The 25342-nt window shown below is 46.9% G+C and overlaps 2 protein-coding genes across 13 annotated transcripts in view; one reads left to right on the top strand and one right to left on the bottom strand.

Annotated features, from left to right (window-relative positions):
* Positions 1-25342, bottom strand: part of LOC144826538 (uncharacterized) — a 1868758-nt gene that overhangs the window by 1650801 nt on the left and 192615 nt on the right. For 4 of the 11 annotated variants that reach the window (XR_013609845.1, XM_078684973.1, XM_078684974.1 and 1 more), the window contains one exon: positions 4158-4378. The exons of the other annotated variants lie outside the window; for them this stretch is intronic. The gene's annotated coding sequence lies outside the window, so the exon portion shown is untranslated. The remainder of the gene's footprint in view (positions 1-4157; positions 4379-25342) is intronic. 11 annotated transcript variants of the gene reach the window in all.
* Positions 1-25342, top strand: part of RBPMS2 (RNA binding protein, mRNA processing factor 2) — a 242757-nt gene that overhangs the window by 121073 nt on the left and 96342 nt on the right. The window contains exons 5-6 of one of the 2 annotated variants that reach the window (XM_078684971.1): positions 1771-1921; positions 8143-8291. In XM_078684971.1, coding sequence (XP_078541097.1) covers positions 1771-1921; positions 8143-8291 — 300 coding nt within the window. The remainder of the gene's footprint in view (positions 1-1770; positions 1922-8142; positions 8292-25342) is intronic. The other variant, XM_078684970.1, reaches the window with a different exon arrangement.

Raw genomic sequence — 25342 nt, 5'->3', positions numbered from 1 at the left:
TCTCAGGTTATCGGCTTGGCTCCTGAGTACCGAGAATTCAGCAATATAAACATCCTGCAGGATTGTAAAGCTATCCTAGCCAGGGCAAGAGCGGACAGCACTAACTAGACTTATTCCCTGAAGTGGAAACGCTTCTGCATCTGGTGTGCGGACAAGGGTCTACGTCCCTTCGCCACCTCTCCAGAACAAATATTACCCTACTTGCTACATCTGGCGCAGTCTGGCCTGGCCCACTCCTCCATACGGGTACATTTGGCGGCGATATCAAGGTTTAAAAACATCTAAAGGACCCTCTCTCTGGTCTAGTAGACTAATAAAACCATTCCTTAAAGGTCTCTATAGATCTTTTCCTCGACCATGGATGATCCCTCCAACATGGCATCTAAATGTGGTTCTTAACCAACTGATGAAACACCCTTTTGAACCCATTCACAGGGCAGACGTGAAATACATTTTGTGGAAGACTGCTCTTCTCCTGGCGCTTACATCAGCAAGGAGGGTCAGTGAACTGCAGGCTCATCCAAGACCCCTTCCTGCAGTTTAGGGATGACAGAGTGATTTTAAGGACCAATCCTAGGTTTATTCCTAAAGTCCCGTCGGACTTCCACTTAAATGAGCCTGTGATTCTCAGATCATTCTTTCCAAATCCCAGCACCGCAGCTGAGAGATCGCTGCACTCATTGGACCTTAAGAGATGTCTAAAATGTTATCTTGATAATACCAAACTTTTCAGAAAATCTAACCAACTCTTCATAGCCTTCAGAAGGCCTAGGAAGGGTCTACTGCTTACCAAAGCATCTCCAGATGGATCTCTCCGGCGATTGCCTTTTTCCACGACGGAGCCGGACAGCCATTGCACTCTAAAATCAGGGCACACTCTACAAGAGCCATGTCTACTTCTATTGCACTATTTGCAGGAGGGCCAGTTATTAACATCTGCAGGGCGGCAACATAGAAGTCGCCGCATACCTTCACCAGGCACTACTGCCTGGATACAGAGCTGATGAAGGATGCAGCAGTGGAACAAGCAGTGCTACGCCATCTCTTCCAGTAAGGTGAGCCTTCCTCCATCCCTCCATCCGTTTCTGGTATGTACATTTCTGTTACTGCTTCTGGTTGATGTCTATTGATGGTTCATAGTCGCATGATATGAATTATCTAATGACTTTTATATGATGCTCCATCAGAAATGTGCACAAGGTATTGCTTGCTACTCCGATTCAGGCATGTGAATCTATGAAAGACACCCATAATACTGGATAAGAAATGCATTACTTGCCTGTAACTGCAGTTATCCAGTATTGGTGTCTTTCATAGATTCACATGCAACCCTCCTGCCTCCCTTGGAAGGACTCACCTATCTCTCTATCAGTGCTTCGTCTCTTAGCTTAGTGCGTACGAAAATCTGAGACTGAGGCTCCTGACAGGAAGGTTCTAGAGAGGTGTTAGCTGATTGGCTCTCCTAGAATTTGGTCCTTTTTACAAAAGGACATAGGCTACTAAGGTGAGGCCCTTAGGCCTAATTCTCTCTATATATCTATAGGACATTACTTTTCTATGTACCGGAGACACCGTCTCGACGACGGGGAATGATTCAGGCATGTGAATCTATGAAATACACTAATACTGGATAACTGCAGTTACAGGTAAGTAACGCATTTCTTCAAGTAACCGTGCAATACAAGTGGATATTGCATCACACCTAACAGGTGCAGCAAAAAAGGCTATGAAGTTGTATTTGAAATTAACTCTTACATGTTCTCTTTTCAGGGCATCCGCTTTGATCCAGAGAACCCACAAACCCTGCGGTTAGAATTTGCAAAAGCTAACACCAAGATGGCCAAGAACAAGCTAATGGGTACTCCAAATCCCACCAATATGCACCCTGCCCTTGGCGCGCACTTTATTGCACGGGACCCATGTAAGTCTAGTTTGCGCATGTTCCTCTGCATGCACAGGTTTATAGCATGGATCAATAAATGCAAAATTGAGAGCCTAGTGCTAAGAATACGAAGTGCTGGATCTTCCAATTGTATAGCATTTTTTGGATACGCAGTGTTTGTATAAGTATTAATCTTATTGTGGCGAGGGTAACATGGAAGTCTCCCAACAGTTTCAGGTTGCATGTAATGTACATACTCCCGAAGTGCCTCTTATTTAAATGACTATTTATTATATTGTAGCCGTAGGTTTCTTTGTAGGCCATCTTTTTTTATTAAGTTGGTGAAAAGAATTGCCAGATCACCTTTTAAGGTGCGCTAGAACTTTCGTATGTTTATACCCCTTAAATTTTGTAACACTTTTATACCTAGTAGGCACACTTACTGCAGCTTTGTTTAGCACAAAGTAAGCCGGGTCTGAGAAGTAATGGTGAAAGTTTGTCGCTTTTTTTTTTTTAACTCTGCAATTGTGATTTAATTGTTTTTATCTTGCTATGGTCATAATCTAATACATTTTTTATTTTTTTTATCCAATGATTACCCTGTAAGTTTCAGACTTTGTTGCCAGGCTTTCTCTTTAGTGGAATGTGGAGAGTATAAATGAGTGGTGTGCATTCATTTAGATCGTGAAATTGCCTTTAAACTGACAAAAGATCTAGTGAACAAGGGACCTACAGGCCACATGAAGTATGTAATTTCGTATAGTTTCCTTAAGATATCGGTATGAAAACTGACAATCTAACGGTATAGTATTTTTTTTTTCTTGCTCATGAAAGGGCATTATGATTTGAATATGGCTGCTGAAATATGATCCTCAATCCAACTTTTTGTGGTCTAATCTCTTTGGGAGTCGTGCCCATCATAACGAGCATTAACCACTCCTTTCCGGATACAACATGTTTACTGATCAACCAATGACCTGTTCCAATTTCCAAAACCTGAGTTTTACATTTCTTAAATAAAAGCAAATGTATATGTTGGGGTGTAAGCTCAGCGATGCTGGCTAAGTGTTGGATTGTGAAATGTTAGCTTGAATACCATAGCACCTAGGAAAATACAATGAAGGGTTGTGTGGGTGGCTTCAGCAATTATAAATCTAGTCCTGTGATGCCTTCAACGTTTTTGTAGTCTAAAGGTTTGTGTGAATGCTTTACAGATGTGGGGCATAGCAGGAAATGGGATGGATTTTAATGTTGGAGCTACCATTGCATGCCTTTGGTAGTTATTGAAGTGCCCATGTGTTTAAGATCTAAAGTTGAGGGGCTGTAAGCCCATGCAGAAATTCAATAGCGGTCTTCGAACACAGAAGTCAGGATTTCAATAATTTCTATAAGAACAGTACCTGTAGACCTCTAAAGCACAATGTGTTGCCTCAAATTAATTGCTGTACATGTAAACAAGCTCGTTATTGCTAACTTTAATGTTGATCATTTTTGTGTAATTTTGCAGAATTGTCCCCGTTGGGTCTGTCCAATGTGATTGCACAGTGGTTAGTACCTAGGAGAATGTTTGTGCCACTAACTAGTTGAGGCACCTCTTCCATTGCCTGTACTGCAGTGGACGTTTTTTCAGACAGTGCCATGTAAGAATGCAACACCCCACAACTTCATTACTTATGGTTTTGTAACAATGCCTCTCTCGAATGATTTTTAGCTGCTACACTGTGATAATTTTGTATTTTGCTCATTATCACTTGTCAAGCTTTGGAGTATTTCGTTGAAAGAGGACTAGACATTGCATCTCTTTTGAAACGTAAGGTGCCTATGCACATGCAGCCCTTTTGTGCACTTCTTGCTCTGCCCTTGTATATTACTAACCTCCCACAAATTTTGTTTCGACCAGGAGTCGAGTATTGCCTAATCGCATACTTTAAAGGGTTCTCTGGGATGTCCAAACTTTTTTGTAGCAAGGCACATGCAGCATTTCTTAACTTGCGAGTTAGTCGGACGCAAATTCTAGTCTGCTATGGGTATACGTTAAGGTTTTATGCCTATGCTCCTAGAATGAACTCTGCAGAATGCCTGACTATTTTTTTTTTTAACTTGCCACCACCCTGACAAGTTGCAAACCTGATGTTTTTTTAATAAACTCAAGTCACTGCAAAGCTGTTTGGAATCGTGAAAAATACTTCCTTTAATGGAAGTGAGCTTAAACAGCAAAAATCTTAGGAGAAAACAATGGAAGAAGTCTATTAATTTACATATCGATGTAGGTTACCTCTCAGGAAAGGAAGTTCTGCTTATTCACATAGGCCCAAATGGGTCCGCTCCAGTTTTGTCCAATCCTCCTGAAAGGCGATCTTTGTTAATGAGTTTTTAATCCTTTCATGGAAGTACTTTAAATGGCTACCGTTTTCTCCATCAAAGACCTGCAAGGCAGTTCCCCACGAGGTAGGATATTAAGTGGGGCAGCAGTTGATTTGCGGCTCTTCAGGGCTCCTAAAGTAAGAAGGGAGGAAATTAATAGATCTATGTATAAATCTAGTGCAAAGCTAGGCTGAAAGAGCACTGCACAACCACTTGGGATTTCAATCTTTCACAATGCCCTTACATTTCACAGTTAAAATTGCTGAACAACTATATTTTAGGCACATGGATATTAAATGACTGGTCAAGACTTTTACAATTTGCCGTTTAGTGCAAGAGCCAGGGCTCAAACTCAGGTTCCAAAGTTACCAACTTGGTGATTAGACCACATTCTCCATTTATGGTCTGTGCAGAATGACACTCTAGGGCCTTTACCTAGTAATGTATTCGAAGTTGAGGAGCAAAGGGAATGAATGAAACCATTATTGTTGGTGATTTCAATGCATAGGCCTGGCTCTCCCTAATTCACATCTATTAAATTGCCTGCATTCTGGGCAGTGCTGGGCTGGAAATCTTTGAATGCTGTAATGTTTCAATGGTGCCATTGTGCATGTTCAAACCCAAAAAATTCCTTTGCGACAAATGGTTTCAAATCTGTAACCTGACTTGGTGATCAGACTATCCATCAGGCAATTTTATTGTGATGTTTACGAAGGTAACTCATTCTCCATGATTAGTGAGCTTCTGAAAGTGCGTAGATATATCAATCTTTTGGGAACTTTCATCATAGGCATAGATTTAAAGGGCATGCATTGACCACATTCAAATCCTAGTGAGTAACCGGTTCAGTTGTCAGGATATAAACTCATTGTTTCTTTACAGAGCATCCCCTTCAAAGGCACAAACTTTTCCCCAGATATGTGCGCATAGGGGACTGCTCAGGATTAGGGGTTTTGTTCAGCAGAGCCAGAGGTACTTATTTACTAAGACAGTTTTCGAAAATATATACAGGTTTCTGTTCTGGCTATGAATTAACCAGAAAGAGTGCTAAGAAATATCACCCGAGTTAATGTCCTTTTCGAAATTCTGGCAGAATTCTGGATATTAATGTGCCCTTTCCATTCTAGGAGGCCGCTCCCTAGTCTAGAGACTAATGCGGACTAGTGAGATGCCCAATCTCTAAATTTTCTGGTCCAAATGCTGTTATGCCGCTCATGGTTGTCTGCATGTGTATGAACTAGGTTTCTTTCCCCAAAAAAGCTAATTCCTGGATGGTTCAGCAGAAATGAAAGATAAAAAGGAATGTGATTGGAATTCCGATATCCAATCCCAGACGAAACTTGGAAAATACAATTGAGTTTCTGGCGATTTCTATGGATCTCCGGATCCTGCAGCCCATGCGTCTGAGGTGGGAACCATGACTGGACTATGAATAGTAGATGCTCGAAGAGGTTACTCTTGCAGTTTGTCCTCTTGACCACCAAGAGTTTAGAACTTAGTTGGACTCGTTGATTTTTAACTAAGACACTGAATTTGATTCACAGTGAAGAGCCAGGTAATGTGAAAGTCCTACTCTTGCCATTGACCATTTAAGATGAGACCAGGGTAAATGTTCAACACACCCAGAGGACACTTTCGCTCTTAAGTGGAGTATTAGGGCCCTCTTTTCTAGTTTCTGGGAGTAATGAACATTCTACCATCTGCAACTGGACGTTCTGTGATTTCCTTTTGCTCTGCACTGTACATTGATTACAATACTTTGACTGCAATATTTTATTCAAGCAGCATTGGGAGTTTACCTTTGATTTGTTTGTGGGTACTGTTAAGTGATTTCCGTAAAGCACCAGCACTGCTTCTATACAAGCAATTCTATAGACCTAGTCTTCCACAGGAGCTCTTCTGGGGAAGCAGAACGGCGTCATCTTTGATTAGGTGTCACTTACCCTTAATCAGGCCATTGATGTTTAGGAAGATAATCCGACTTTATGTATCCTCTGTGATGCTGAAGTTGAGGACTGTAATTCCCTAAAGTGACCTCTGGGAGTACTTAGCAGAACCATGGGCAAATGTAATTGCTGCAGTAAGCTCGGATTGGGTCAATCGATCTTATTCAACGATTGGTTTCAATTGTAGATAGGGTTTTATGTGTTGAAGAGTCGAATGCTGTTTGAGGGGTTGGGAGGAAAATGGCATGGAGATCCCCCTCCCCCCCTGTCTTTATTTCTTCAGCAGAAATGTGAACATGCTCTCCCATTGAATTGTATACTCGTACTAAAATTTTGGAGGTGTAGCCAAGCATTTCTACATAAACAACCATTCAGAGCTTGAGCTAATCTGTCCTTGCAAATAGTTTGCTGTCTGTGCCTCCGTGTTTGGTCAGATACCAAAGTAGAAGGAAAGCTACTTCTGGTCAATAAACCCACGGAACATACTGCCAGTATTCTGCTTCTGGCTGCTGCAAATGCAAGGCCCTTTCTGGATGAGCCATAAGCCTTTTGCAAGGCAAAGAAGGCTTTGAAGTTTATTTTTGACTAGTCTTTGTATTCAGCCAGTAAATCTCGGTATGGCTATTTCAAAGCATGTTCTGTGAAATGTATGGGTTTAGAGACTTTCTCTTACTTGAAGGATGCTTAGCTGAATAGAAAGAATTTTATTAGCATTGAGGCACAACCGTATGTGGTCTTTTCGACAAAGTGAACTTGGTTTAAACTTTTCACGAGGCCCAAATGCTAATAAAGTAGCACCTAGAAAAGTCTACATGGGGAAATCCTCCTTATGGAAAACAAATCCTTTTGCTGGTACACTTGGTATTAATACCGTAGTCTGACGGACATAACGGACTGCCTGAGCCAACTTCTCAAATTTCTTGCATTCTGCCAAAAGCTACTGAAGGAACACCAAGGCACCTTACAAAGTTCAGTTAGATGCCATTAAGTGTATTTTGTACTGCACTCAATCGGCTTCGTGGCAGCTTCAACATTTCTTGCAAGGGGGTATGAATGACCATGGAGCCCAGACTTTATTTCAAACTAATTGCTAAACTCCCATAGCTCGGCTTCCAGTAGGATGCAAAATACCTAGGCCATTTGAACTTCCTACACCACGGGCTAATCGTTTTTTCCGTTGCCTCAATTAGGGCTGCACATGCACAGGACCCTTTAGCACAAATGATCTTCAGTCCTCTTGGCCAACCAAACAATCGCCAACTAAAGACTTGCTAAAGTTATTTAAATAAGCCTAAAGTCTGGGTAATTAAGTATGGCAATGCAAACTTTATCTTGGTCTACAACCTAATGGAAAGACTAACCAGTCTCACTGAAGATGAGACGTTGGGTTTTGGAGTGGAAATAGATGTAAGCACAAAGAGGCATAGGAGCCTGTCCAGCCATACACCTGGAATATAGCTTTTCATGTCTGTGGAAGACTGTATTCCTTGTTGCAGCTTGACTGGCTTCAGACGTTCTATAGCCACATGAGGTGTATGGCTTGCAGTCTCACAGTCCGCATCACTGGCTTATAAGAAACAATGATCACCCTCACTGGCCTTGTGCAGTCCAATGGAGTCCACTAGATGTCTGCATCACTATTCTAATATTGTACACTGCCGGTCTCCTAGTTCTATAGTCTCACACGGAGCCCCTAGAAAATGCACATCAAACACAACATCACGGAGGTCTATCAGAAATCACAGTTGTAACAGTCACTCACTTGGATGCCTGGTTTGGATCATGTAATAGGAGGGCAGTGGTAAATCACAAGTGATCTAGTGCCCCCTGACCAGAAGTCACTAATCTGATGCTCACTTTTGCATGCATTATTTTGATCGGTTGGCTGAGTAAAAGGAGACTTCTCTAGACCCCTTCAAATTGCAATTTTTTTTTTCGTTTAATGTTTAGATGACCTGACGGGAGCAGCTCTGATCCCTGCAACCCCAGAGGGCTGGGCTCCCTATCCACTATATGCCACGGAACTGGCCCCAGCCATTCCCCATGCTGCGTTCACTTACCCAGCGGCTGCAGCAGCAGCTGCTGCACTTCACGCTCAGGTGAGTTTTGCACTGCTTAACCCCACTTTACTATGCTTACTCAAATAGACTTGGACAGATTGACAAGAATTTTGCAATCTCTTACGTTTTTTCTTCTCAATTGATATGTACTAGCTCTGATTTATGCTTTTGCTGATAGGCCTACATTGGGGCTCAAAAAAATCCAATAGCTTCCACGATTGCCTCCTTCAGCTGTTGACTGCACCCCACTAGGCATGACTGCAATCGAATAGACTGAATTGTTGATACTTAAGTGTGAATTGCCTTTTGTTCGATCTGCTGGCCCCAGTGATGGTGGCTCAGGTCCTTTGCCTGAGCCACGTTTCAACTCTGGGTTATTCCGGTCTGTTTTGAGGCTCTTAACTTCCAGCAAGACAATGATATGTTATTTATGCAACTTGCACGATCTGCAGCTCTTTTGTAGACAATCTTTAGGTTTATTACTGGATTCTTTTTTCAGAGCGATTTTAATTATATAGGCATCTTTTGATTTACTTTTCATTGTGTAAACTGCTCCAAAAGTACTTCTAAACAAACCTTATCGTTTGCACCCAGTTAGTCTGGTACTAAACTGCTTAATTTGTAAACCCAAGAAAAAAATATATATAATTAGTGGCAAATTAAAGGTGAGGTTAGAAAGAGGGTGGCGCTGAGGAACTGGGTTTGATAGAAAAAGGGAATTGGAGTGGCTTCTTGAACGGGATCTGGGATGAGCTGCACTCGGAGCAAAAAGCATACTAATTCTGTAAAAAGTGATTGGGGTGGTAGTCATCTGAACCATCAGCTAGGGTTGCTATCCAGAGATGCTGCCTTCAAAGGTGAAGCCCTAGTGTTGCTCATAACAGAGTTAGGACACATGTACCATAAGCATCCTACCTGATAGTATGGGCTCCTTGCGATAAAACACGCATTAATGTTCTACATGGTGAATGGCGCATGTTAATGTGAAATACCAATAAAATTCTTTTTTTTCTTTTTTTTTTTTAAAAAGACGTCCAAGTTGGTCGGTCACAGGCGATGTTGAAGTTTAGTGCAAAGTCTGCTTACGAGCGAGCTGCTCTTTTGTCACAGGAAAGATGAGTGGCTCAATGCCCTCGCTCAGAACCCACCCACCCAGACGCCGCAGCCCGTAACCTTAAACAGTGGATCGACGACTGCGCCAACACCCTCGCCCGCTCAAGAAACCCTCCAACAAACACGCCAGCAAGAGAGCCACCTGGTTCACCAACAAGCTCCACACCTCCATAACGCGCATGCCGGAAACTGGAGAAGAAATGGCTCCACAAACGCCCACCGGACAACCACGCAGCCCACAATGACGCCACCCGCAGACATCACCACCTCATAAGATTAGCCAAGAGTTCCTCCTTCAAAGACCGCCTGGACAACAATGCACACGACAGCAAAGACCTCTTCAGCATCATAAAGAAACTCTCCAACAACATCCCGCCCTCACAAGAACTGTGCGACTCGCTAGCCACCTTCTTCCACCGCAAGATTGCTGACATCCACGAGAGTTCAACACCACGACCGCCCCGACTACGCCAGAAATCACCTCCCCTGTGAACAGCACCAAACGCCTGACCTCCTGGTCCAACATCAATGGCGACGAGACACGCAAGGTCATGAACTCATCCACTCAGGATCTCTGTCAGACCCGTGCCCACACCACGTATTCAACAAAGCTGACGCAGCCATCTCCCCCCAACTACGGAAGGTCATCAACATCTCCTTCAAAACAGCGACATTCCTGGAAAGCTGGAAGCACGCCGAAATCCTCGCCCTCCTCTAGAAGCCCAAGGACCTCATGAATTTCCGGCCCATCACCCTGCTCCCAATCCAAGCAAAGGTTGAGAATAGTCAACCTACAATTGGCCCCCCACGACATCATCTTGGACCCGTACCAGTCCGGATTCAGAAGAAACCACAGCACCAGGACCGCCCTCATCACCGACCCACAGACTACATCAGGCACCAACTAGATAACGGCAAAACATCAGCCCTCATCCTCCTGGACCTGTCAGCCGCCTTCAACACTGTCTGCCATCGCACCCTAAAGACATGCCTCTAAGAAGCCGGAATCCAAGAGAAGGCCCTCTACTGGACCACGTCCTTCCTCTCTGGCAGAACCCAGAGCGTCCGCCTCCCACCCTTTCGATCCAAAGCCACCAACATCTGCGGCGTCCCCCAGGGCTCATCCCTCAGCCCGATGCTGTTTAACGTCTATATGGCCCCCCTCTCACAAGTGGCCCGCCATCACGACCTCAACATACACTCCTACGCTGACGACACCCAGCTGATCCTCTCCCTCACCAAGGACCCACACATCGCCAAAACCAACCTCCACGAGTTAATTAAGGCCGTCTGGATGAAGAGCAGCAGTCTGAAGCTGAACTCGGACAAGACTGAGGTCCTCATCCTCTGACCCACCCTCTCAGCCTAAGACTACTCCTGGTGGCTGACCACACTGGGAACAGCACCGACACCCATCGACCAGGCACGCAACCTAGGATTCATCCTAGACTCCTCCCTCTCCATGTATAATCAGGTCAGTGCCGTCTCCTCCTGCTACAACACCCTCTGCAAGCTACGCAGGATCTACAAGTGGATCCTGACCGAAACAAGAACGGTGACACAGGCCCTCGTCAGCAGCAGACTGGACTACATCAACGCACTCTATGCAGGAATCCCAGCCAAACACAACGACTACAATGCATACAAAATTCCTCCACCCGACTAATCCTCAACGTCCCCTGCTGCAGCAAATCACCCACCACCTGAGAGACCTACACCGTCAACAAGAGGATCACCGTCAAGCTCCTCACCCACGCACACAAAGCACTCCAACGCCGGACCAGCCGACCTGAACAGCAGACTCCGCTTCTACTCCCCGACACTCCAGCTCCGATCCGCCAGCCTCGCCCTCTCTGCTGTCCCCTGCATCCAACGAACAACCTCCGGCGGCAGATCCTTCCCCTACCTCACCGCCAAGACTTGGAACATCCTCCCTGCCCACATCCGGCAGACCCAAGACCTACACTCCTTCAGAAGACTCCTCAAGACCTGGCTCTTCAAGCAGTAGCAAGTTACAGTAAGAGGATATACCCATAACAGTCACTGGGACCTGGGTGAGATACGGTACAGAAAGAGGGGTCCCAGTGAACGATTCTTTTATAGAAACAAGAAAAGTTCATATGCAATTTATACACGAGAATATAGAATCCACCCACTGTTATTTAATCACACTGTTTCATAATTCATTAATTATACATAGTATTACAAATCAAATGACAGTAGTGCCCCAGGGAGTGAAAAGGGATAGCGTGCATGTGAAAGGCAACGTTTGTGCAGAATTCTCAACTGTGAAAAGGAGAATGTTCAATTAGTATCACAACAATTTCTTCTTGGCGTCAAGAGAGCCAACTGCTAGAAGAACCTGCTGGTTTCACCGAAGGGAAAGACTCCTGCGGCTGTGAGGGCCAGAGGAGACTCGCACGGTTCTGTCAGTGACCGAAAAACAGGGAAGAACGGTGCAGGTGCTATGACGAACAAAGACACGCAGGCCTTTGACACAGAGGCAGACGTGCAGTCGTGGTGGGGCCCAGGGCTAGGAAGGAAATACCCCCTAGCTGCTGTTTGAAATCTAAACTGCGCAATAACCGGAGTTCAGTGGTTCCAGTGTCACTGCGCCTTCTGCACCAATGAAAGCTGCCTCTGACCAGAGACGTACCACAAAGGGCTAAATAAATGTGTTAAGGGAGATCCTCTGGATTTGAGCCCGGCTTGCTGCTTAAGGGATATATACGAAGTCATAAGGTAGGCCAGTAACTCTGTATGGGCTGAGACAACACATCTGCTTGAAGCATACAGTTAACGGGCTTAATTTAGCAGTGGTAGGAAGAAGTAATGTGCTAAAAACTGTCAGGTTCTCCAATCGCGTATCTCTTGGTGCCCTCGCCTCACTTGGCTGTAGGGGGGCTGGGTGGTTTCCCTGAGCGGAGCCTGTGGGCTTTTCCACTGGACTCACCCTACAGGATGCCAGCCACCAGAGAACCAACATCTGCAATGTTCTTGAAATGCCACACCTATGTCGGACAACTACAGCACTGGGAGAAGGGCATGAGCCAGTTTTGGTGATAGTGCTTGCTACTGCCTCCCCTCAGGTGGGAGCTTTAATAATGGCAGGCCAGGCTGGTCACCACTGGGTTGTTGGAGACCGATGGAGGTGGTTGGGCCTCTCGCGGCTTTGCTTTTACCCCACGTAAAGGGGTTTACAAACCACCTGGCAGTTTTTGGCCCAGAGTGCAGGTCAAACCTGCAAAAAGTTATTGTGGGGAAAATACTGACAATGGTACACAAAGCATGTGACTCCTGGTGTGGAAAATAGTGATTTATAGGTGCAGAAAATATCGATTAGGCATGGTATCACTCATTGCCAGCTAGCCAAAATCCAAACGGAGGTATTAATCACACCTGGCAAATGTACCCTATTTCACAATAGGTGTAATCAGCCTTAGACATAGGACTGCTTCCTCGGAGGTCGGTCGGTCAGCGTCTCTACTGTAATGATGCCTGGTCGTGAATACAGGTATTTCATGCATGCTGGTAAGCGCACCGCGGCCCAGATTCAGTGCCTTGGAGCAGGTTTACATAATTAGCAAGAGTAAAAAATGGGTGCTTGTCTGATGTGGTGTTATGATGCCCGCCAGCAGCCTATTAAAAGGCCCATTGAAGGAGCGCCAGGATTGCAGGCAGGCTTCTGGTTATGCCGCAGTTATAAATGGCCAAGGCTCCTGGAGATGGCCAATTAAAGGCTGAAAATTCCACTGCCTGCTCCAGTGCCTGGGAGGGGCTGCTAAAGAGAAGTCTCAAGGCAATTCAAGATGGCCAACTGATCTGGTCGGGGTGGTCTGGGGTTTCTTCCTTTATCAGCAAGCGTTGGCTGATGCCTTTGCATTTGGGCATAACTAGTATAAAGCCTAGGACAAGCCCTTCTACCAACACAGAAGCATGGTCTGAACTGAAATACTAGACACTAGTATTCTCTAGGTTTTATTCACTAGAAGTTCACCTGTCTGATATACTTACAGCACTCAAGTACATTGAAGCACACAACACAGCGTGAGACAGAGCACCACTCTTGTGTCATGAGCTATTGAGAATCTATTGAACGTCAAAGTTTATGGGAAGACATCAAATCAGTGCGGCTGGCGCAGTGCTCACATCATGCAAAACATTATATACAATTGCAAAAGATGGAATACGACAAAGCAAGTGTTGTGGAACAGCTCAATATGGGAGTCCGTTTATAGTCCTGGAATCCAACAATTTCAATTCAAACATCCCATGGCGTTTAGTGAACCTTTCGACCGCTTGAGAATCAATTCGTTGAACTGCACCCATTTGGTGACAGACCGAGTAGGAGCATTGTGTACTCTTGTAGTCAAAGTTAAGGAGTGGAAAAATTTCTCGTCATTAATGTGAAACACCCTTGTCTACACCATTTATACATTTTTAGACCAATGGCATTGTCCTGATGAGACCCATTGATTGATCCTCAAAGGTGCAAAACATAGACTAAACACATTGGGTTGAATTGAATTAGTTGAAACCCACAACTTTCAATGGATTCCCACATTGATCTATTGCCCAATCCTTGGCTTGATTACCTGCCTGCAGTAGAGGTTTTAGAGTATCCAGTAGTCTTGCATATAGTGGCGGTTTCGGTCGGAGGGTGTTAGGGCTCCATCACCGTTACATTCAAAATGCTGCTCATAAATGTTTTGAAGTTTCAGAAAGCATTAATGAAAAATTCCACCTTAGTGCGAGTCTCAAAAAATTACTGTCTGCCGCACTCACGGACACTGTCACCAGGTCCACATGACTTGACTCTGCATTGCTTGCTGCTCCCCGGGTGGGCCCAAAGAAGCTAAAGTGTTTTCCTGGGCTGACAACCCTCAAGCCTGTGAGGTCATCAGCTCAGTAAAGACCTAGCTTAAGGGCCCAGTCTCCACCCCCTGATAGCGTGGAGGCAAAGTTAGCCTTGGTTGTTTGAAATACAAGCCTGCTATCACTAAGCCTCAACGTCTGAGTGGAAGTCTTGGCACCCCACGCCTCCCACCTTGTTACAGGGCGTGGCTGGGACCCCACCCTCTCCCTCAGACGACAGTAAGGGTGTGGCAGGTAGGAAGCAGGAATCTAGTCTGTGCAGGCTTGACCTCAGTCTGCTTCCCGCATGAGTCTACGAAGTGGCAATCAGATGTTGAAGGCAGCGCCATTTTAAGATATTCTGAGCTGGTTGCAGTTCGAGTAGTCTTCTGCAGTGCCTACTGGTAGCAGCTAGCACTGACTGGTTGCTGTTGTGTCGGGACTTGGGAGAGCAGGAGCGGAGGACTCTGAACTCTGGAGCAGTTCACCAGCACCAGGTTGTTGTGTCCATCTTTGGGTTCAGGCAGAGGCAGACAGTAAGTTTAAGAATTATTTAGATTTCATGGAGCGCAGGGAACAATCTGCTCTAGTAGTGCAGCTCAGTTCTATGCCGTGAGATGGCCTCTAGCGCTCCCAGCATTCCTGGCCAGACACGTGACCAGAACACTAGAGCGCAACACTACATATTCCCCCCTTTACAACATTACAATACTACAATAACTATATGGGATGCTGGCGATGGGTTTGTGTGAACTGGGTAAGGGGCAGATGAAGGTGTAGGGTGAAGTGGCTGGGTGTCTATCCTTTCATGTTCTACTCCTTGTACTTCCTAGGTAATACCACCACCCAGCCTGTACGTCTGTCTTGAGGGGGGGGGGGGTTCTGGTTTGCCCTCTGTTAATGGGTTGGTCATTACTTGGTATCTCAGGTGTTTGGTACCTATAGTCTAACCCATCCGGGCTTTGGTTCTCTTGAGGTATGTCGGTCTGTATTCCAGATTCCTCGGTCTGGTGTTGTCCATCTCTACTTCCCTGGTGCTTAAGGTCCTTCTACTCCGCACATCTGTATCTATCAGTTCCTCCTCATCCAGGTTCCAACTATACTCCTTTTCTGGTTGTTTCCCCTCCGTCTTGTCCCACTTCATCACTTTGTTGCGCCTGGACATTCTGTCTTTGGACCGTACTTTTCCATCACTGGGCTGAAAGGCAAGGATGGTGTCGGTCTGCAGTTCCGCATAGGTCGACTTCTGGCCACTTAGAGTACCGGTCTATAAGCACAATGGCATACTTAGGAATACTCTGCACATCTAAGATGGGGCCTAGGATGTCCACTGACAGCTCGTCCCATGGGTTGATGGGAATGGAGAAGTGTGGCTCACCGATTAGAGCGGCAGACTCTGAGGCAGAGGTCTGGCCCGGGACCAGGGTTCAATTCCCGACGAGGCAGGGTCTTGGGCTCAATGTCCACGGACTTGATAATTCTCGCTTAGGTGCCTACTCTAATCATGGGTCCCATTCTGCAACTCTGGGCAATAGCTTGCTTAATCTCCACAACGGCCCCGAAAGCGCTAGGATGCCTGGCCTCACCTTGGAGGTGCCCAGTAAGGGGGCATCTCACAGGGAAAGCCAGGAAGGGTTCCACAGCGGTATACAGCGCCAAGATACCTTTCAGGTGATAGTGTGCTTTACAAGTATACACACACATTTACATGGTGAACTTGCCTAATGGAGGTCGAAGCGGGGTTTGCGACTTGTCTGCATTGCTGCACTGCTCACACGCTCTGACGTGCTCATCTTGGTGGTTCATTGCTGGCCACCAATACGCTTGTTTGATTTGTTGCTTCGTTTTGACTATCCCTACGTGACCTTCATGAATGATTGTGAGTATGCGGTGTACCAGTTGTCCTGGAGGGATTGCTTTTTCTCACCTTAGTAGGAATATGGTGTCCCCCACCGACAGTTCATCTCGGACTTCCCAGAAGTTCCAGTGTTCTGTGTCAAAGTGCTTCTTCTCCTGCCACCCTGTCACAACGAATCGTTTGACTGTTGTGAGGCATGTCATTTTCGTATGCAGTTTTCCAGTCTTGCGCGCTTATGGCTGCCTCCTGGTCCTCCGTGAATGCTATGGTGTAGTCCTCCTCTTCCGTACTTCCTGGTGCGTCCTCTATGGCTGCTTGCCTACTGAGGTAATCCGCGACTTTGTTCTTTGTACCCAGGAGGTATTTGATGTCGTACACAAAGTCCAGCAGACGAAGGGTCATTTTCGCAATGCATGGAGTGGCACCGGCATGTCCACTGAATGTGAGCACCTTGACCAATGGCTTGTGATCCGTTCTAAGAAGAAATCTGGAACCCCAGAGGAACTGGCGAAACCTTTCCATTGCCCGGATTGCAGCGAACGTCTTTCTCATAGACTCTAAACTTTTCTTTATTTGGGGCAAGGGAGCGAGATGCAAAGCTGACTGTAGTTTTCCCTTCCGCGGATCTCTGCATTAGGACTGCTCCTAACCCTCCGTCACTCGCATCCGTGGTGAGGACGGATAACGCCTTTTGGTCAATCGCGTAGTGGTACGGCTGCACAGATGTCAACTTTGATTAGCTGGAATTCCTTCTGAGCGGCCTCTGACCATGTGAATGCATTCTTCACCTTGAGTATCTGGCGCAGATGGTGCGTTTTTGGTAGCAAAATGTGGCACAAATTTGCTACAGAATTCGGCCATTCCCAGGAAAGAACTGACATGGTCTTTGTTTCTGGGGGTGGGTGCATCCTTGATTGCTCTTACATTTGCCTGCTTAGGTGAGACTCCTTTAGCACTGATTTCGTGGCCCAGGTATGTGACCGAGCTTAGGCAAAATCTGCATTTATCCCAATCTGTTAGTATGTGTAGAACTGTTGTCAGCTTGTTGTCGTGGTCTGCTCTGTTTCTCTCCATGATTAGGATATAGTCCTGGAAATACTGCACCCCTTCCGTGTCTTTGAGTTTGTGCATCAACTTTTGAAACACTGCTGCGGCAGATCCTAAGCCGAAGGGCATCCACCAGAACTGGTTGCACTACATCCAACCTGCAAGAAACAAACGTCCTTTATCACGCCTTTTGGGTGCTATTTGATATGTCGAGGTGTGGTCTATTGTGGAGAACAATTTGATGCCTTTTAGTCTAGGCCAACATCTTATTTATTTTGGGTAACTGGAACTTATCCACTATTATATTTGAGTTCTTGCAAGTCTATGCAGAGGTGCTCCTTCCCGTTAGGTTTCCTGGCTACTACTAATGGTGCCAGCCACTCTGCGCTCTCAATGGATTCAATCACTCCATTGTCCTCCAAGCGTTTTAGTACTTGTTGCACTGCGTCTCTACAGTTAAACTGGATATTCCTCACTTTGTGACTGGTCTGGCACCTTCTTTGAGGCATATTTTGTGTGCAAACTTGGTGAGCTTAACAATGGTGCCACCAAAGACTGCTGGGAAGTCTGCTTTCCATGTGTTGGTGTCATACGTTTGTGCCAGTTTCATCATGAGTACCTGCGTCGTGCCGCCGGGGTTTAGTTTAATCCTCAGCGCTCCTTGATCCACCCACATAGGGCCCCTATTCTGCTACATATAGCTTCCCTTCTGCTGTACGGCCTTTGAACTCTGCAGTGCGCGGAACCCTACCTTAGGAATTGGTTCTCCTGTGATTGACTGGGTGAATGTCTGTGGGGAGCAGGCATGTGCCTATGATGTGTTCAAAATCGCAGTCCCAAATGTTGTGTTGTATGATGGTGTATGGGGACCCTGAATCTGCTACCATGGATACCTGTACCGCCCCCTTCCCCCCCCCCCTTCGATAGTTCACACGATGGCTTCTGTAGTGTTGAACCATCTATGCCCAGAACCTGGTCATCTATGCATAAGTCTTCTACCTCCTCGCCTGCTCCGTCTGTTTCAGAGTCCTGCGTTATGTACTTCACTGAAGTTTGTTGCGGCTTGCGTCTACACACTTTTTCAAAATATCCCATGATTCCGCAGTACAAGCATTTGGCTCTGAAGGCCAGGCATTGCTTGTCATTGGTCCGCATGTGCCCTACTGCCGCACCTGTAGCAAGTATTGTCCTCCCCATGGGTCCTCTTGGGTGCGGGCGTCTTGGATGTTTATTTCTTGGGCTGCCTAATGCTCCCTGTATACAGCGGCTTTTGTTCCTGGGTTTTGCATCTGTTACTTTGCTCACTGTGGCTTTACTCGCATTGTCCTTTTTCACCGCTTCCGCACAGCATTTAGAGTTCTGCCTTCTTGACCAAAACCACTATTTCCTTGAGGGGCGTCGCCGCTAACCCAGTTTTTCCTGTATGGACGTGTTCACTGTATGCTTGATTTGGTCACGTATAAAGTCCTCATGTAGCGCCCCGAATTTGCAAGTAACTAACTTTAGCGCCGCCACATAGTCATCCACGGACTCTCCTGTGGTCTGTTTCCGTTGAAGGAAGTTGAGACTGTCTATCGCAGTGCACACTATGGGCTGATGGTGACTGTCAAGGTCCTCTATCGCGTGCTGGAACACGTCGTCTTGGTGCCTGGTCGTCGTTACCATATTAATGTACACTCGGACACCTTCTGGGTCCAAATTATGCAATAGGATCTTTTTCTGCTTACTTGGAAAGACTTTGACCTTCTTCTAGCGCCAACAGTTCAGAAAGTATGTCTTCCAATCCTCCAATTTCATGGCTGGCTTCCTTAGTTTTGGCAGGGAGGGGACCAGGTTTGTGAGGGAGAAGGTCTGTGCACATTTATTTATGAATTTGTATCGCGCCTGAATCAGCCCCGAAGGGGTATCCGCGCGTAGCTTCTGGTAAGGCATTAGGAAACAGCCTGAGATATGAGACTGCACAGATAACAGGAGAAGTTATTGATCTTGTGTAAAAAGGTATGTTTTTAATTTCTTTCTAAAGGAGAGGAGATTAGGGGTGTGTCTCAGCTGTGGTGGCAGAGAGTTCCATAACATGGTGCCTTTAAGTGAGAGGGCCCGTCCTCCCTGTCTTGCTCTCGTCACTCTGGGCACCTGCAGCAGCATAGTGCTGCTGGAACGCAGGACACGTCCCGGTGAGTAGGGGACGAATATGTCTCTTAGGTATTTAGGGCCAGGCCCATAAATACACTTATGCATAGTACAGCATACTTTAAAGTTGACACGTTGTCTCACCGGGAGCCAGTGGAGGTGGGAGAGGAGTGGGCGTGAAGGAGTTCGGGGGAAAACATTCAAGATGAGTCTAGCTGCGGTGTTTTGTACTACCTGCAGTCTGCCCAGTTGTTCTTGATTGGCAGAAATGAGGAGTCCATTGCAGTAATCTATCCGACCGATGACCAATGCTTGTACCAACGTCTTCCTGTGGATGTCAGGCAGGAAGGGGAAAATGCGTCGTAATAGCCCAATTACTCGGAAACAAGTTCCAGTAACTTGATTGACATGATCTTTTAAAATCAATGCTTGGTCTAGGCGCACTCCCAGATTTTTGACAATCTGTTTTGGTACGGGGACGGGTCCCAGCTCAAGTGGCCACCAGTCGGGGGACCATAGCAGGGTGGCCCCTCCAAACATGACTTCAGTTTTGGTCACGTTGCATTGGAGGAAGTTCTGGGCCATCCAATCTGCCACGGCTCTCATACCATTTAGATTGTATAACTGTCGGTGTGAGGGTTTGGAAGGGATACAGCAACTGGGTGTCATCAGCGTAGGAGATTGGGGAGAACCCGTAAGTGGAGTAGTGTGGCTCACTGGTTAGAGGCGGCAGGCCTGAGAGCAGAAGTCAGCCTGGGACCAGGGTTCAATTCCCGACGCGGCAGGGTCGTGGACCTTGGTCAGCGGACTCGATAATTCTCGCTTCGGTGCTTACTCTAATCAGGGGTTCCACTCGGCAACTCTGGGCATTAGCTTGCCTAATCTCCACAACGGCCCCACCAATTCCGGGGAAGCCTGGCTCCACCTTGGGGACTCCCAGCAAGGGACCATCCCACAGGGAAAGCCAGGACGGGTTCCCCAGAGTTATACAGCGCCGGGACGCCCCGTTGCTGGGGCAGCTGTGCGCTTTACAAGTATACTACATTTACATTTACATTTACATCTTATAATGTCCGCCAAGGGGGCCACGTACAAGTTAAATAACGTGGGGCTTAAACATGAGCCCTGTGGCACTCCCTTGGTGAGCTTCCTACAGATGGATTTGTGGGAGCCTAATTTGACACCTTGTTGACGGTCCGCAAGAAAGCTTTCTAGCCAAGCCATGGCGGTCCCTCTTATTCCCACCTCCCTCAAGCGGCCGAGAAGAATTTTATGCGACAGTGTCGAAGGCAGCGGACAAATCCAATAGCACCAGAATCACTGAGCTCCCCCCGTCAAGTGACATCCTGATGTTATCAGTCACTGACAGGAGAGCTGACTCTGTGCTATGGTTTGGCCTAAAACCAGATTGAGAGTGGTCTAGGCCGCCCGCTGCCTCGATGTAATTGGACAGGTGCGCGTTGACATGTTTCTCGGCAAGCTTACTAAGATAGGGTAGGAGGGAGATGGGCCGGAGGTTGGAAAGCTCCGTCCAGGGGAGAGCAGCATTCTTACGGATGGGGTTCACCACCGCTCTCTTCCACTCAGTTGGCACGTGTCCCTTCTTTAAGGACTGGTTGATTACGTCTTGAATGTGAGGGCCCAACAAAGTACTCAGGGGGACTAGGGTTTTGGCAGGAATAAGGTCCTCCGGAGACCCAGATTTTACGTTGGTCATTAATATTTGAAGCTCTCCCCTATCAATAGGGGGAAAGGTGGTCAGTGAAAAATGTGTATACTCAGTGGGGAGAGGAGCATTCAGGGTGCCTTTTTCTGTTTGGGACGCTAGAATCTTACCGTAGATGGATTCAATTTTGTTTTCAAAATATAAGGAGACTTCCTCACACAGACTTTGTGAGAAGTCATCCGGGCTTACACAGGCCATAGGCTTGACAAATGTCTCAAGAATCCTATATAGCTCTTTAGGCGAATTGCCAGCTTCCGTAAGCTGTTGGGCTATGCTATTTTTACGAGCGGCTTTAACATGTTTATAATAGTTTGTTTGTGCTACACGGTGGGCCTTCCTGTTTTCCTCCGAGTGGATTCTTCTCCACCTCTTCTCTATCCTCCTACATTCTTGCTTCTCCATTCTAAGAGCCTCTGTGTACCATTTTTCCTGTTTAGCCAAGGGGAATTGCCTAAATGCTTTCAGGGGGGCAATTTTGTCAATGGCTACAGTGAGTGAGTCCTGAAATGTTTTTAGACTGTGTTCCACTTCATCTGTGTCCTTGATGTCGGGTTTTTCCCAGACCTTTTGTAGTGCCTCCATTGTAAGTTTATGCCACTGTCTGCACGTTATAGGGGGTAGGGATATCTTGCTGGAACCTTTGTTGATTTTGAGTATGTTAAACTCTAATAGATAGTGGTCAGTCCAATCTAGTTGTATCGGTTTATTGCAAGATATATTGTCGAAATTTGTGTATATCAGGTCAATGCAGTGTCCGCCTTCATGTGTAGGACCCTAGTTTTTTTGTGTGAGGCCTATGGTCGCCAGATCAGTAGACAGGCTCTTAGTATCAGATAATTCAGGCTGCTCAGTATATATGTTAAAATCCCCTAGAAGTAGGAAATACTCTTTGGCCCGTATATGTGGGCCAAGTATTTCTAGGAGGGATAGGGAGAAACTAGGACATGTTACTGGAGGACGATAAATCAGTGCTCCCTTACTGGTCTTTCTGTTAGGGAAAGTGATTCTGTAAATCATAATCTCCAATTGTTTGCAGCATTTCTTATCTAGAATATCCAGTTTAAGGTGCTCTTTATAGATAATGGCAATGCCGCCACCTATTTTTTCAGGGCGGTCTGAATTATGAAGTTTGTATCCCTCTGGCACTCCCAGAGCAATAGCAGATGTCGTATGGGGCTTTAGCCAGGTTTCAGTAATGAAACAAATATCTGGGGCTAAGGTGTCTATCAAATCCCAGATTGCGATTTGATGCTTAGGCATCGAGCGGGCGTTTATTAATATGCAGTGCAGGTCATCAGAGGACATACAGGGTTTACTCGATTTAAAAGGATTGATAGTGGAGAAATGGCAGTTTAAACATGAGAAGGGTCCTTCTGGACATGGCCAGTTATCGCGTGTGTGACATGGAATGATAGGTTTTCTCAAGTTCAATAATGCCGACGCCTCATACTTGATGTGTTTGAAATCGCATGTGGGCGGCATAATGGGGACCCCTCGCCCAGTCCTGTCGCGGACGGGCGCAGACGGGCAGCTCTTTGGCTGGTCTTCGGCTGAGATGAGGCTGCGCGCAACCGCTGCGTGCTTCCGATGAGGCGAGGGCTAAATAGCCCCCTGGAAACAACTAGAGCGCTAACCGCTCCCGGAAGGGCCTGGCCCTCACCTGTCCGCCCTCCGCACAATGGTAACGAATTACCCAGTCGGAACGAGGCGGACAGGAAGTGGAATCGAGACCAGCACTCCGGTAAAGTTAAGAGATTTTTAAAATGAGTATTAAACAATTGTAATGCGCAAAATGCTAAAAGTGCACATGGATTTAAAATATCACAAATATTAAAATGCAGCTCTATAATGTCTATCGTTTTCTCAGAAGCTCGTAATACCAGGCAGCAAGCTAGCGATATGGAGACACTGCCACCGTCTCCTACCGCCTACATTGTGGCTTGCCTTTGTGGTGGAGCCTCATCTGTGCTGGGTGGGGGGCTTCCAGGCGCACCTTGATCATGCAGATTCGCTGACTCAACTTGGGACGAGAGGTCTTCGCCCTCGTGGTCTTGTCTTTGGTGCACCAGGGTCAGGTGACCCGAGGCAATACTAGCATGCAAGGGAGGCTGGAGCGTGAGGGCACTGTAGTTTTATTGCATGCGAGTCAAGTGTCCACCCTGCGTCCTCTGAGGGTAGCTTTGGGCCGGATGCTGATGGAGGCTATATGCTGGTGCCTGCAGAGCAGTATAGCGTCGCTGGTTGTGCCTGTCCGCTATCACTGGCCAGGGGGTGACTGGGTCATGCAGGCTGCTTGGCGAGACCTCCCTGCGCCCCTTATGCTCTCAGGCCGCCTAGCTGGATCCTCCTGCGCAACCCTCCTTCCTAGACTGCCTTGCGTGAGTCTCCTATGCACTACTTATTACATCAGCACGGGGAGGGCACCTCAGCACTCACGGTTACTGCGGTATGGCTCGGTGTCTTCAGCTGGGTGACTGGTGCAGGACGTGCAGCCTCACGCAGTTCTTCTGCCACCTTCGCCGTTCAGCATTGAGCTTGTAGGGCTGCCCTGTAGGAAGGCAGCCTCCCGTTCTGCTGCCATGCTCTCCGTATGTGCTGGCCGTCACGGGGTTCGGTAATGCGCCGCATGTGCACGCGCGCCATGTGACAGGCTGCATATGGCGTGTCCGCCGCCCCCAACCTCGTCGCCAATTTGTTGTGTCAATCTTGGGGTTCAGGCAGAGGCAGCAAAGTATGTTTAAGAATAATTTATTTCACGGAGAGCGCCGGAAATCATCTGCTCTCGTAGCGTGGCTCCGCTCCATACTGTAAGATGGCAGAGCGCTACCAGAATTCCTGGCCCTACAAGTGACCAGAACACTAGAGTGCAACACTACACACGTAAGGCCCAGTCAAAGAGGTCATTTTTTTGTTTATAGAATACTCCTGTTGTCCTTTGTCCTCGTGTGGTTTATGCCTTAAATCACACCTTTATTAGAATAAAGTCACAAAGGTAACGTGGCAATGGCATGTAACTAGTGTTGGGGCTTGGGTTCCAAGGGCTCTAATCCAAGCAAGGGAAATGGTGCCCTCTACCTTATGTATGGCAAATGGTGACCCTTGAGATGTTATGTTATATGGACTTAAAACTCGCACGGCTCCCCCAGCCAAGGGGCGTCCCGGCGCTAGCTGCATGAAGTGAGCGGACAAGAGGGGTTTGTACTGTCATAGAAGGGATATTACACACTAACAGAAGAGGTGAGTTTTTATAGCTTTCCTGAAGGGTAAAAGATCTTCTATTCCTCGTATATGAATTGGAAGTTCATTCCAGAGTTTTGCAGCAAGGTATCTGAATGAACGACCGCCCATCCTGGCTAATTTGATACAGGGCACTAGAGCTAAATTCTGTCCCTCTGAACGCAACGTGCGTCGGGGAACGTAGGATGGAAGAAGTGGACAGAGCATGGGGGGGGAGGCAGTTTTGAGTATTTTAAATGCAAGGCATAGGGTTTTATAGTGGATCCTTTTTTCCACGGGAAGCCAGTGGAGTTTCGGGAGGACAGAGGACACCAACTTATGACGCGGGAGGCCGGTCAGGGCTCTGGCGGCGGCATTCTGGACTCGCTGGAGTCTAACTTTTTCTGCTACGTTTGCCCCTAACAAGAGGGAGCTAGCGTAGTCCAGCCTTGACCAGATTGCAGACTGCACCACTAGTTGACGGGTTTGGTGGTCAAAATTTTTTAGAATCGGTCTGAGATTGCGTAGAATGCCAAAACAAGTGGCCGCCACTTTCTTAGTATGGTGGGTGAAGTTCAGGGCAGCGTCCACCCAGACTCCCAGGTTTTTTACATGGTCTTTATATTTGGGTGGCTGGCCGAGGATCTCTGGCCACCAGCTGTTCCCCCAGGCAGTGGTTTCTTTGCACAAGTAAGACCTCCATTTTGCCAGCGTTTAGTTGGAGGTAATTCGCCGTCATCCAGGTGGTGATGTCAATGAGCGTCTGTTTGAAATTCTGTGCACTGAGACCGCTTTCGTTATCCAGTGCCACCACCAGCTGGGTGTCGTCGGCGTAAGTATAAGTGAGAGTCCACTTCTCCTGGCTACTTCTGCCAGGGGTTGGACGTAGACATTGAACAGGGTAGGGCTCAAAGCTGACCCCTGGGGCACACCCTGCTCAATGGGGTACTCTTTGGAAAGAAAAGGAGGTGTGTAGACTCTAAAAGATCTACCGGATAGGAAAGCTTTAAACCAGTTGAGAGCCTGCCCTGTGATCCCTATCTCCTCCAGCCTCGACAGCAAAATCTTGTGACACCGTATCGAAGGCAGCACTGAGATCTAAAAGGATCAGTGCTGCCGTCCCACCAGAATCTAATATGGTACGGA

The sequence above is a fragment of the Lissotriton helveticus genome, chromosome 3_2 (genome assembly GCF_964261635.1).
Source record: "Lissotriton helveticus chromosome 3_2, aLisHel1.1, whole genome shotgun sequence".
In the NCBI taxonomy this organism is placed as follows: domain Eukaryota; kingdom Metazoa; phylum Chordata; class Amphibia; order Caudata; family Salamandridae; genus Lissotriton; species Lissotriton helveticus.
The sequence above is the reverse complement of the archived record's forward strand: the minus strand, read 5'-3'. Positions and strand labels throughout refer to the sequence as shown.